We start from the raw sequence: 13916 nt of genomic DNA on the forward strand, positions 1-13916 counted from the left end.
TAATTTTGACGTGAACCATCTTCTTCAGGTTCTAAAACCATACATTACATGTGCAGTAGCCAAATTTTTTGTTGCCGCAATGAAAATAAGACAAAACCATCTAAAGAAGTAATTCCCTTGTTTTAAAAATTACTTTTAAATTGAAATATCTTAATTAATAAATTGTTAGGGGATATATATTTTTACTTTTATTTTATACTTACTAATGTTTTAGGCTCACACCACCCAGGTAACAAATGTATTAATATAGCAATAGCAGAGTGAATGCTATATTATTATGTGATATATTTTATTAGTTGGTCGTATATTATTGTATTTCTTTGTTTTACTTTGTTTTTCTCCTTTTAAACTTTGCTGGTCATTGACTGAACAAATATGATTGAATTGAAAAATTTAGTGGCCCTCAGATTTGCTGCCTGAACCATTATAAAGCCACTACTCTCTAAAGCAGGTGCTATCATCATTAGAATTAATAAAAATGATAATATATTACTGTGATTTATTATTAACCATAAGATACACATCCAATTTCAACGTATATTCGTTATTTATTATCTCAGTGTATAGCTATTTTTCCACCCATAAGGCACTTAGTTAACAATGTGAAAAAAGAAAAGAAAAGAAGGGGTTAAAACAGTCCTTTCCTGAAAGCAGAGAGGCAGCTAAATGCCACTTCTGAGGGAGTGTTCCCAATTACTTGAGAGCAAAGCAGTAGAATGCCCTATCTGAATACCCATTGCTAGGAACTCTTTTAATATCGGTGTCGATTTCTACATATTGCACACACAGTGTAACAGGGTAACATTAGAGAACAGTATCTACCTGATAAGTTTTGAAAATGTAAAAATTGAATAAAGAAATTGACTAGCCAAACAAATTCCTTAAGTGCTGAGAAAATCCTAAGAAGCTATATTGCTACTGATTCAGCTCATTTATTTATTACCAACAAATAGAGTCCACAAAAGCCATTTTAATGTCTTCTGCTGAATACTGAATGATATAATATGGACCACCATGCTTCCTTTTCTAGTTGCTGAGACTTCCTTGAAGCCTACGTTTTATTCTACTGAAACTCTCCCATTAACAACAACATAACCAAGACTTTGCTTGAGGCCACACTCCTTCTAAATGGTGTTTTACTTTTGGAGTCTGATGGAAGCCGGGCTGGGCACTTAGTCTTGTTATAATTAGGTTTTCTAAATCTCATTTCCTTTTTAGAGGAGAGAAAACATATTGTTGTGAGTAAGGTCCGGACGTGGTAACAAGTCCCTGGCAGGTTAGCTTGTTCTAGGAAACACATCATTTTAAAGGAAACTTTTACCTTCTCTTTACCTTCATCATGGATTTTATTGCAATTACAGCAATGAGACAGACACTAATGCCAAAGGTAACACATACATGCACACACACTTCTAATGAGTTAGTTAACACAGACTTCCTGGAAATGAGGAATAAATTCATTTGCTGAACATTTCTGAACCGTACCTAATGGGTTATTGAAGGGCAAGGGGATATAATGTTTGTTCCTATTTCATTTCACTGCACATTCACAGAATGGTAAAGCCAAGTTAAAATAGCAAAGATTGCTGACCAAGATATTGTCAGTTACTACTAATCTGAAGCAGATGGTACAGGACATGCCACTTCCTAGATTACTTACCTATACAGGAAGCCTGGGAGTTTGTTACTATATAAAACCCTTTTTCTCTCACAGTCTTAATGTTTGTGGGCATTTCCTTTGAACTCAGTCAACCACAATGATTCATTTCCAAGGAAGGCGACTCATTGAAATCAATGAATACTTAATTTTATTTAAAGGCTGCTAGTAAAGTCCAGCCAAATAAAACCAGTCACTCTCAATAGGGTTTAATTACATAAAAAAAAAATTGGAAGCTGCCAGAGGATCAAATCCCCAAGAGCTCATTCACTGTATTGCATGATCTATGTTTCCGGTGCTTCCTTCCAGAGAGGAGCCTGGCAGTGTCCCATTCAGTTGTCAAAGGACAAACATAACGGTCCCACCATGCTAAGCTTCAAAATTGTAATGCTTAAAAAAATGATACCATATTATCCAAAAGAATGATGTTACCAGAATGTAAGATGAAACATCTCCTACTCATTCCCTTCATCTATAAAGATGACATGGAACAAACCTGTTTGCCTCCATTTTGTTCTCAATATTTCTTGTCAACCACAGATTATATCCATGCAGACCTGGCTGCCCAGAATCTTTATTCTGCAGTTTAGTAGAATACATATAATTACATATGTATTAGACACATATAATTAGATATCTCATCTGCTAATATGTTGGGAGTTTCTGCCTGGCTAAAGAACCTATTCATAACAAATTTCTCAACTTCTTTGAAGAATTCTTCAGAAGCCACCCAGATGGGTTGAATGAAGATGCAAAATAGTCATAGTTACATTCTAGTATGGAAGGAATGGGATTTCCCAATTTTTTCTGGTCTTTTATTTTATTTATTTATCTAATTTATCCCTGCCCATCTCCTCCCGTCGGAGGCCTCTGGGCGGTTTACAACAATCAATTAAAACCATCACAATAATACAAAAAGTAAAATACAGTAAAAAAATACTATAAATAGAAATAAAAAATAAAGAATAAAAAATCCAAGCGGTGAAGCATCTAAAACAGTCCAAGTGTGGGAGGAGTAGTCTATAGCAACCAGCCCCATGTAGATCTATTCCCCTCTCCACCCCAAGCAAGGCGGCAGAACCAGGTCTTCAGACTCCGCCGAAAGGCCAGGAGTGATGGGGCCAATCTCACCTTTTGAAGGAGATGGTTCAAGTTAAGCATTATTTTAAGGCTTATCACTTAATTATCATATGTTTTCACTCCAGAACTGTGGGAACAGCACCATCAATTTTCAGGAATTGCACCTCTGAAATACAGCAGTGTGATGGAGGGGTGGGTCTAGGGTTATAAAAAAGGCACAAAAAGTTTTGAGATTTTAAAACAGAATGGGAAAGTAAGCATTATCAAGGAAATATGTAATACACCTAAAAAACTGTTTGTGTTTGGAGATGTTCGTTTGCTTTTGTAAATGTTCCGAGTTGCACTTCTGATTAATTCCCTGCCAATGATGGAAGGCTCTGATTTAGAAGAGGTTTTTATCAGCAGAATTGAGAAAGACACGCTTTTCGCCGATTCCATTCCACTTTTTCCCAAACCTCAACCACTGCTCCCTCTAAACTTGCTCTATAGGGACAGGGACACTTTGCAACAATATGGAAGGTGGGACAGAGAACGGCTGTGGTTTGCAGAGAATAACCTTCCAGTGTAGCTCACAGAGATACGCATATATAATGAGAGGAGAGATACATTTCAAGAAATACTTCAGATAAATGGGGAAAAGTTGTACATCTCAGGCTTACAGGCTGTAAGAACTGTACAAGCCCCAAATACCGCAGATCATTTCATACATTATAAACCGCCAAGAGGCTTCAATAATTGGTGGTATAAACAAGTTGAATAAATAAACAAACAAACAGCAACTTTTTTTCCCCCCATTTTTGTTGGAGAAAAAAAGCAACATTTTTATTTTGGCTTATTTCCATACTGCTTGAAACCCAAGAGACCCATTTACTGCTGCCACTAAAACCTTTCAAAATATATCCCCCAAATTTTTACCAGAATACATTCAAAAACCATTTTTTAAACGACAGTTGCCATTTACAAGGACTGATCCATCAAAACAGCATCTTAGGCAAGACCATTCAGAAGCAAGAGCAAGTCTCATGTGTCAGTTCCACTCACCAATACAATCCATGTTCATCATGTCTACCGATGTTCTTACTGAAGCTTCATCGCTCAACCTTTGCCCACGCAAAGCACAGCGCACCAGGAAGCTCTTGGCTTTTTCAGGTAAAAGGGTCAGCAAGTACGCAGGCATGTACAGAATATAACGGAGCTGGCAGAGCACGGGAGTCAGGAGCTTGCCTTGTGGGGACTGCGCCATGCGTTCTATGGTAGGGAAGAGCAGGATGATGCGGAGAATCTGAAATGCCACGAAAAAGGAAAGGAAAGGAAAGGACTGAACAAGGCATGGAACAGAGAAAACTTTACCTGCGACACAAGGATTATTGGAGCAGTTCTCCCTTTTCTACACTGCGTAACTCCTCTAAAACAGGGTTTCTCAGCCAGGGTTCCGTGGTACCTAGAGTTCTGCAAGAGGTCACTAGGGGTTCCCTGGGAGATCACAATTTATTTAAAAAATTATTTCAAATTCTGGCAACTTCGCACTAAAGAGGTAAGATTCGTTCTTTATTTTTAGTTTAAGAACACTGTGAATGCATCTGTACAAGCATACCCATGAAATGAATGTAATAATATTCTAACTTCTGGCCTATATTGGAGCCTGAATGTGCAGGGGGTCCCCGAGGCCTGAAAAAATATTTCAAGGGTTCCTGCAGGGTCAAAAGGTTGAGAGAGGCTGATCTAAAATGAACTGATGCTTATGAATCCTACATATCCTTAGTTAGGAGAAAACACCACTGAATTCAGTTTGTTGTTTATTCGTTTAGTCGCCTCCAACTCTTCATGACTTCATGGACCAGCCCACGCCAGAGCTTCCTGTCGGTCGTCAACACCCCCAGCTCCCACTGGGACGAGTCCGTCACCTCTAGAATATCATCCATCCACCTTGCCCTTGGTCGGCCCCTCTTCCTTTTGCCCTCCACTCTCCCTAGCATCAGCATCTTCTCCAGGGTGTCCTGTCTTCTCATTATGCGGCCAGAGTATTTCAGTTTTGCCTTTAGTATCATTCCCTCAAGGGAGCAGTCTGGCTTTATTTCCTGGAGGATGGACTGGTTTGATCTTCCTGCAGTCCAAGGCACTCTCAGAATTTTCCTCCAACACCACAGTTCAAAAGCGTCTATCTTCCTTCTCTCAGCCTTCCTTATGGTCCAGCTCTCGCAGCCATATGTTACTATGGGGAACACCATTGCTTTAACTATGCGGGCCTTTGTTGTCAGTGTGATGTCTCTGCTCTTAACTATTTTATCAAGATTTGTCATTGCTCTTCTCCCAAGGATTAAGCGTCTTCTGATTTCCTGACTGCAGTCAGCATCTGCAGTAATCTTCGCACCTAGAAATACAAAGTCTTTCACTGCTTCTACATTTTCTCCCTCTATTTGCCAGTTATCAATCAAGCTGGTTGCCATAATCTTGGTTTTTTTCAGGTTTAGCTGCAAGCCAGCATTTGCACTTTCTTCTTTCACCTTCATCATAAGGCTCCTCAGTTCCTCTTCGCTTTCAGCCATCAAAGTGGTATCATCTGCATATCTGAGATTGTTAATGTTTCTTCCAGCAATTTTAACCCCAGCCTTGGATTCCTCAAGCCCAGCATGTCGCATAATGTGTACTGCGTACAAGTTGAATAGGTAGGGTGAGAGTATACAGCCCTGCCGTACTCCTTTCCCAATCTTAAACCAGTCCGTTGTTCCGTGGTCTGTTCTTACTGTCGCTACCTGGTCGTTATACAGATTCTTCAGGAGGCATACAAGATGACTTGGTATCCTCATACCACTAAGGACTTGCCACAATTTGTTATGGTCCACACAGTCAAAGGCTTTAGAATAGTCAATAAAACAGAAATAGATGTTTTTCTGAAACTCCCTGGCTTTTTCCATTATCCATCGGATATTGGCAATTTGGTCCCTAGTTCCTCTGCCTTTTCTAAATCCAGCTTGTGCATCTGGCAATTCTCGCTCCATGAATTGCTGAAGTCTACCTTGCAGGATCTTGAGCATTACCTTACTGGCATGTGAAATGATTGCCACTGTTCAATAGTTTGAACGTTCTTTAGTGTTTCCCTTTTTTGGTATGGGGATATAAGTTGATTTTTTCCAATCTGATGGCCATTCCTGTGTTTTCCAAATTTGCTGGCATATAGCATGCATTACCTTGACAGCATCATCTTGTAAGATTTTGAACAGTTCAGCTGGGATGCCATCATCTCCTGCTGCCTTCTTATTAGCAATGCTTCTTAAGGCCCATTCAACCTCACTCTCACTAGGATGTCTGGCTCTAGCTCACTGACCACACCATCAAAGCTATCCCCAATATTCCTATACAGATCTTCTGTATATTCTTGCCACCTTTTCTTGATCTCTTCTTCTTCTGTTAGGTCCTTGCCATCTTTGTTTTTGATCATACCCATTTTGGCCTGGAATTTACCTCTGATGTTTCTAATTTTCTGGAAGAGGTCTCTTGTCCTTCCTATTCTATTGTCTTCTTCCACTTCCGTGCATTGCTTAAAAATAATTCCTTGTCTCTTCTGGCTAACCTCTGGAATTTTGCATTTAATTGGGCATATCTCCCCCTATCGCTGTTGCCTTTTGCTTTCCTTCTTTCTTGGGCTACTTCTAGTGTCTCAGCAGACAGCCACTTTGCCTTCTTGGTTTTCTCTTTCTTTGGGATGTATTTTGTTGCCGCTTCCTGAACAATGTTGCGAACTTCTGTCCAGAGTTCTTCCAGGACCCTATCTACTAAGTCCAGTCCCTTAAATCTATTCTTCACCTCCACTGCATATTCCTTAGGGATATTAGTGAGCTCATATCTAGCTGATCTGTGGGTCTTCCCTAATCTCTTTAGTCTGATCCTAAATTGTGCAAGAAGAAGTTTGTGATCTGAACTACAGTCAGCTCCAGGTCTTGTTTTTACCGACTGTATAGATGTCCGCTACTTTTGGCTGCAAAGGATGTAGTCAATCTGATTTCAGTGTTGTCCATCTGGTGAAGTCCATGTATAAAGCCGTCTCTTAGGTTGTTGGAACTGAATTCAGTAGGATTTCTCTATTACTAGATGCAAATAGAGCTAATCAGCCTCTGCCTCCTTACTGGCTTGTAGCAAAGGATCTAATTCTGAGAATGCTCCACTCTTGACGTCCAGTGGATCACCGTAAAATTTGAATTCATAGGGTCAAACAATTCTCTAAAAAGGAATTTGCTATTGTATTCTGCAGAGAAAAACGAATGAAACATTTGCATACAATTCATTTCTGTTCTCTTATTAAAAAGCAATACAATCCTGCCAATACTTACTCCAATGTAATGTCTAACAAGTTAAAAAAAAGCCTTACTGCAAAAGTCTGCTCATGCTACACCTTCTTTTGCATCTGTAAAGATTCAGGTACAGCCATTCTGACATGCACACATATACATATATGTCTGCAGAAATATGGACATGCCTATTCTATTGAACAATTTCTCTCCTGTTTCTGACCTAATAACCCAGATTTCAAATTTTGGTCCTGTAATTGCTCATTTTACAGAACAAAAGTGCAAAAAGCTTTTCATTTATTTAAGTAGTATTTTCAATATTTCATTAGTAAATCCATAATCCTTCCATTAAGGACTTGTATCTCAAAATGGGAACTTTAGGGAAAGGTTGCTAGGAATTCCTTCCAATTCCACTAGTAGCAAAAATGTCCAAATTATTTAGAAGGGCACCAAAAATAGTACCACTTCCATTTTTGTTCTATTTCCTGGGAGGGACAAGGCTATGGGAGGTAATTACACTCGTCTGATACAAATAGCTGTGAGCCAGATTACATGACTTCGATTTCTCTAAGAATTATTATGAGCAGAAGTTACTGTTCAATTGATGGCTTAGGTTAGATTTTATACCTCATAGGTCCACACATTATTTAATGAAAATTAATCAGCTCTTTTTTTTCTATTTGTACAGTGGCTAGTTTTCTAATTACTGACTAGCCTAATCTACCTTTTATAGATGCTTTCTCTTGAAATTAAGCCAAAAATTAAGACAGGTATCCAAGGACATGTACTTATGTTCAAATTGTTGTGAGAAGGTAGAAATCATAATAAGACTAAGGAGGAGGACTAAGGAGGAGGTCTGGTTTCCAAACAGGCTCTCTTCGATAGGTCTGGTGAGTATCAGGTTGGGAAAGGATGGGCTAGATGGTAAATATTGTCATTCATTCATTCATTCATTCAGGAAATGATGCTCAAAATGCTGTTTCCACTTACACAATCATGGACCTTATCATCCAATCAATGGTTCCTTAGCAGAAATGCGATTTATGCCAGATAGTTACCTACAGTAATCTAGTTTCCTTCCCCATTCTCCAAGGTGATTTTTTTTCCCCCAAGGGGATCAGCAATGGGAGACTTTAAATCATAAAGTTTAAGTCAAATGTGAAGAAAGCTACTCCAAGCTCTTGGCCATTCAGCTTCAACTCTTAGAATGGTGAGCACACATCTATGGTGAGCACACATCTTTCATCTCAAGAGTTGTCAGGCAATTTATTGGACTGATGTCGTAAGTAAAAAAAAAAGAATTCAGACCTTAATGACAGAAGAATAAATGAAACACTGCTGGAAAAAGATGGTAAGGTTCATACATAGCTGAAGCTACACAAGATATTGTGGCAATAGTGTTTATATTCATATTCAAAATATGACCCTTATCAATCTGGAAATCCATGTCCCATTATGAGGTAAAACTAATCGCCCTCTGCATATGTGTCTGGCTTGTTATCTATCTCCTTTTCCTCAGCCAGGACATCATCATCATCATCATCATCATCATCATCACCACCACCATCATTATTTTGAGAAATGTTCATGATTTTAAGATATTGCCAAGTAAATCTTTCCTATCTTGCCTCCTAACACCTGTCATCTTAAAGGGAAAACTGGTAGGCAATACCAAGGATAGGTATGTTGAACTACATTCTCCACATTCTAGTATTTTCAAAAAACCTATAGGATAATGGCCAGAGCTCTTCTCTGAGAGCCCAGACATTATAGAAATGTTCGTTGCCTGATTTTTAAATATTTTTTTATCCCACCTTTATTATTTTTATAAATAACTCAATGTGGGGAACATACCTAATACTCCTTCCTCCTCCTATTCCTTGAATAGAAGATGAAATTCCTTGAAATTCCTTGCGAGAGGAATTTCATGGTTCCCTGAAATATTGCAATAAAGGACTGATCCCTCCTACTCCAACTTTGCCTGATGCTGCATTAATTTGAGGTCCATATATGCATATCTGTTAGTGACAAAAGTTATTCTCAACTGGAATAGCATTAAAAATGTGATATTTCCATTTGTACATAATCAGAGTCATCTGGAAATAAAGATAATCCTGGAACTATTATTGCTGTGTAATTGGCTGCTTTGAAGGAAATCATTCAGGTGATATACAGTCATGTGAAATAGAAAGTACACCCTTTTTGAGTTCTATGGTTTTACTGATCAGGACATACAGTATATGACTGCCATATATAATGTGAAAAAGTGAAAGGTCCCCTGTGCAAGCACCAAGTCATGTCCGATCCTTTGGAGGGACACCGCTTTCGCGACGTTTACTTGGCAAGACTATAGAGCAGGGTGGCTTGCCACTGCCTTCCCCAGTCATCGCCTTCCCCAGCAAGCTGGGCGCTCATTTTACCGACCTCGGAAGGATGGAAGGCTGAATTGACCTGAGCCGGCTACCCGAGAATCCAGCTTCCGCTGGGATCGAACCCGGGTCGTGGGGAGAGTTTCGGTTGCAATACTGCCGCCTACCACTCTGCGCCACACGAGGCTCAGAGTATATATATAATTTCATATATATAATAAGAAAGCCTTTTTACGGGAATCTAAGATTATTAGGATCAAAACAAGAATGGCTTAAGGAGTTTCCAATGATCTAATGAGGAATTTCTGACAAGAATCAAGAGTTACGTTCCAAAATTCCTGTTCTTTTGAATATTTATTGAATATTTCTACCAAAGGTAAATGTATAAAGCGAACTCACCATTTACCTTCCAATGAACTGGACTGGAGTTTGAATGTATTAAGTGAGGCCTTGCAAGAGGAATGTATCACTTACTGAGAACAGTTTATTGTACTTACTTTATGTCATCATTAATTGACAAGCATGCAGATGGTTTGGGATTTAGAAATTAAAAAAAAAGAAGTTAAATTGCAGGATGCAAAAGGTATTAGATCTAGTAAGCTAATACTTGTCATTGCCTTAAAATTCAGCAAACAAAAATAAACATTCCCTGAACACAATTTCTGAATTTGCATGCAATTTTGTTTTAGGCTTTGCTCTCCAACATCTAACTAGCCTTGGCTGATCTCAAAAACTAAACAGAGTTGGCTCTCATTAATATTTCAATGGGGAGACCATCAGGAAGTACTATGGTTGTAGGCTAACCAGACTAAAAATTGGAAAAAGTATCCTGAAAGAAGGGGATGATAAATCTCTTCCATACTGTTGTCAAGAGTACTGCAAGGAAGGGCCCTGAAGTCACTGGGAGTCATGTTTGACTTGACTTGAACTTTACCTTTGCCTGTTCAGGATTTGGATTTCAACCACCATTTTAGAAAGGATGACCCCATTCAACCACTGTTCTACAACTATTTTTTTTTGGAGGGGAGGGCATTTATCTAACACTATATTTCAAGGCCTTTGACAGTATGACCCTTCATCTTCTTCAATTAATATTTTTTGATTATATTAATCATACTACCAAGATTTCCAAGACATTTTAAAATTATTTTTCAGGCCTCATTCTTGAGGTTGGCAGGAGGCTTTGAGACAATAACAATTCAGTAGATACGCTGCTCCAGTGGTTCAGTTTTCAAGCATCTGGTCTTATAATTGTGGGTGGTTGGGAGGAAAATGTCCGTAGGCCACACTGTATCATAGTTAGGGAAGAAATATTTTTGAAAGGATTTCTTCTGTTAGCATAAAGGAATAGGAGAATTATATCTGAAGAGCTCTGTACACCATCCAACATACACTGTGTTGGTTCTGGATGAAGGAAAAGGCATTCTATGCAAAAAATAGCTATCGCAGGCCTCTTTTTTCCTTTCAGACATCCAACAGCTGAAGTAAAGGAATGCAATACTGATATCAGATTAAATGGCAGGTTCATGTCATTATATTAAGACAGATTCTTTGAGATCCTGTTCTTTGAGACATCATAGTATACAGATGGGAGGACTGGCATGGTATGTTTACTGGTGGAAAAAAAATCTAGAACCTATTCAAGGAAACACAGGCAAACCCTTGTGAAGACTTATCATGTTATATTTCAGTTTCACTGTTTTCCACATTTGGATTATTGGCTTAACTTTTTCCAAATATTTGTACTGGGCTATAGAAACATAAATGTAAAACCAACTCTAAACAATAGCTCATAATAAAACCTCAATAACTGTTGCTAGGAGCTCTGTGGCAGCCCATTCTTGGCATTTATTCATTTATTTATGTCTCAAATTTGTACTACCGCCCATCTCCCCTGAGGAGGGACTCTGAGTGGTGATTTCTACCTCTTTTTCTATCTTTCCATCATAACAACAACAGAAATTTTTCACTTCTAGAAAACTTATTATCAAATTATTCATCCCTCTTGCCTTCTGAAACTCTTACACTGGTCCTCTGTACACTATTGAAAGTGAGGTCTTGTAATCTTTAGTATTTTACATAGCAATACTTTGTTTCTGTTCTTCTTTCCATTCTACAGTGACTGAATACACCTATTGGTGTTTGTGCATATTGTTCACCTTTTTCTCTTTTTTCCTGATTTTTATTTTGTGCAACCTTGTCAAAACGTAGACTGTATTTTTAAAAAGGCCTGTTCATACAACTCTTTAAAACTCTGCATGTTTTCTAACCCTTTATAATTTATTTTATTTAATGTTCAATGGATAAATAAAATGTGCTCTGGACCTATTGGTTTTACACAATAAAAGACAGATGAAGGAAAACATCAGGCAACAAAGGTTTCTTTCAATGCCAGTTACTTACAAGTAAGGCTACGAAGTGGCTTGACAAAGGAAAATGGGGAGGCACTTTTAAGCCTGTGAGCAAGTTATTCATGCTTTAGGACATTGAAAACCATCTCTTTCAATTTTTACAAATATAAAATTTTAAATTAAGGTTTTTTATCATATTTAAATTTAAATAAGAATTTTAAAATTAAGGTATATGTTTTAATACATATTATTTATTTATGAATAATTACAACTAACACTCTACAAGCATACATAAATTTGGGTTACTACTGGAGCTTTTCACTGCATTTTAACGATAGTTCAACTATCCCAAAAGCAAAATTGTTCATTACTGCATTCTATCCCATTTATGGTTCAGTGTTTGCTGGAATCTCCGGTGTCATTATGAGGTTGTCAATAAAGTGAATGTTCACTATCAAACATACCACTGTTTCACTTTTAGTGGTCTTAATCATCAAGATATTCTGGACAGTCTTTGTACCAAATTTTAATTTTCTATCTATTATGAATATAGTTTAAGAGTTTGGCTATATTGTGTGGATCAGGACTTCCTATGTCTTCATATTTCCGTTAACAGTGAAACCATAACAATCTATTTTACTACTGCATAAACAATGTACTACCAGAGTTCCACCCAATCTTATAATAGTTGTAAACATACCTGAGTCACCTCCTGTACATAACTCCCCTGAACCATTATTTGTAGAACTGCTTCTCAGATCAGAATTACCTTTTTCATATGTTCATGAGAAGAGATATGAAAGACTATCCAAACAAATTACATTTGATAGTGTGTTGAAGAACTGGTCATTTGAGATAGATAGATAGATAGATAGATAGATAGATAGATAGATAGATAGATAGATAGATAGATAGATAGATAGATCGATCTTCAGGTGCCACACAGGTGAGAAATGTGAAATAATTTCTACCCATAGACTAAAGAATGGCAATCACTCGGAAGGCAGATATGCCCATTCCTTCTAATTATGTGTACTATCATTCTGACATCTTGTTCTGTTCTAATTGCACTTTCTTATCAACTATACCATCTCTCAGAAAATAGACAGAACCCACATAAACACAACTACTGGTTTAAAGATACGTGTCCTGAAACACAGAACTGGCAAAACTACTCCCTACACTGTCAGACACTGCAGTCAGCTCAGAAATAGTTTGCTGGCTCACACAATGTCAGTAACAGACTCAATGGTGGTCGAGGTTCACTTCCATGCCTGAGGAGGAAATTATCTTGGAGCTTGTTTTCTTTTGAAGAATAACCTGCTTTGAATTACTTGGGGATGTACACAAAACAGTTAATGTAATCACCCTCAACTAAAAAGAGTGTATGACTTGGATTCCACGCTATGGATGCAACTTGAAGTTTCCAATAAACTTCAGGCTCTGATCAGATCAGCCAGCAAAAACAGGAAGCAATCCATTATTTTGATAACTGATCCATTGTGATGACCCCTAGAAAGAAAAGCTTCCTCCAACTACAATTCTTATGGCTGCAGAGCACTGATCCATATTAAAAAAAATGTGTGCATGTAAAATCAAGGTAATTTAGAGTCAGATGGCTGCAAGGAAGCACAACAAGGAAGTTTTATAAGCAATCACAAGAGATTGCTATGGACTGCCAGCCTTTGAAGAAATCTATGGAAGCCAAAAGGCTATTTGTGACAAATATAACAGTTACTGTCGACATATTACTGTACTCTCACTCGCTATGCATCACAAGCTTGGAGAGCAGGAAAGCTTTTAGCAGGCAAGTGAAATCCGCTGTTATTTCAAAGGAAAACGATGCATTTAATGGAAATCTATGGTTTGAATTAAGGTGTATTAATTACCTGTTCATCGAAAGCCAGAGTGGGAAAATTTATTTGAGTTCAGGGTCACATTATCTTGTATGGAAGGCGTTCTACTGCTGGCAGAAGATGGAGCCAAAGCCAAGGGAAAGAAGAAACCCACTTTTCTCTTTTCTTGCTTTCCTTCTCCCTCCTGAGGCTCCTCAAACCATACGGTAGCAGCCAATAGCCACATGTGGTGTGCAAGTTGCCCACCTATGGTTTAAAGCCTGCAGGTATATATAGGCAAAACACAGTTTATGTATTATGACAGTAGTTGGACGAAG

The 13916-nt window shown here is 38.1% G+C and overlaps 1 protein-coding gene across 1 annotated transcript in view; it reads right to left on the reverse strand.

Moving 5' to 3' along the window:
• The window catches only part of LDAH (lipid droplet associated hydrolase), a 554138-nt gene that overhangs the window by 472082 nt on the left and 68140 nt on the right, over positions 1-13916 (reverse strand). The window contains exon 5 of the mRNA XM_063315097.1: positions 3779-4019. Within this exon, the coding sequence (XP_063171167.1) occupies positions 3779-4019 (241 nt within the window). The remainder of the gene's footprint in view (positions 1-3778; positions 4020-13916) is intronic.

Source organism: Candoia aspera, chromosome 1 (assembly GCF_035149785.1).
Source record: "Candoia aspera isolate rCanAsp1 chromosome 1, rCanAsp1.hap2, whole genome shotgun sequence".
Lineage (NCBI taxonomy): Eukaryota > Metazoa > Chordata > Lepidosauria > Squamata > Boidae > Candoia > Candoia aspera.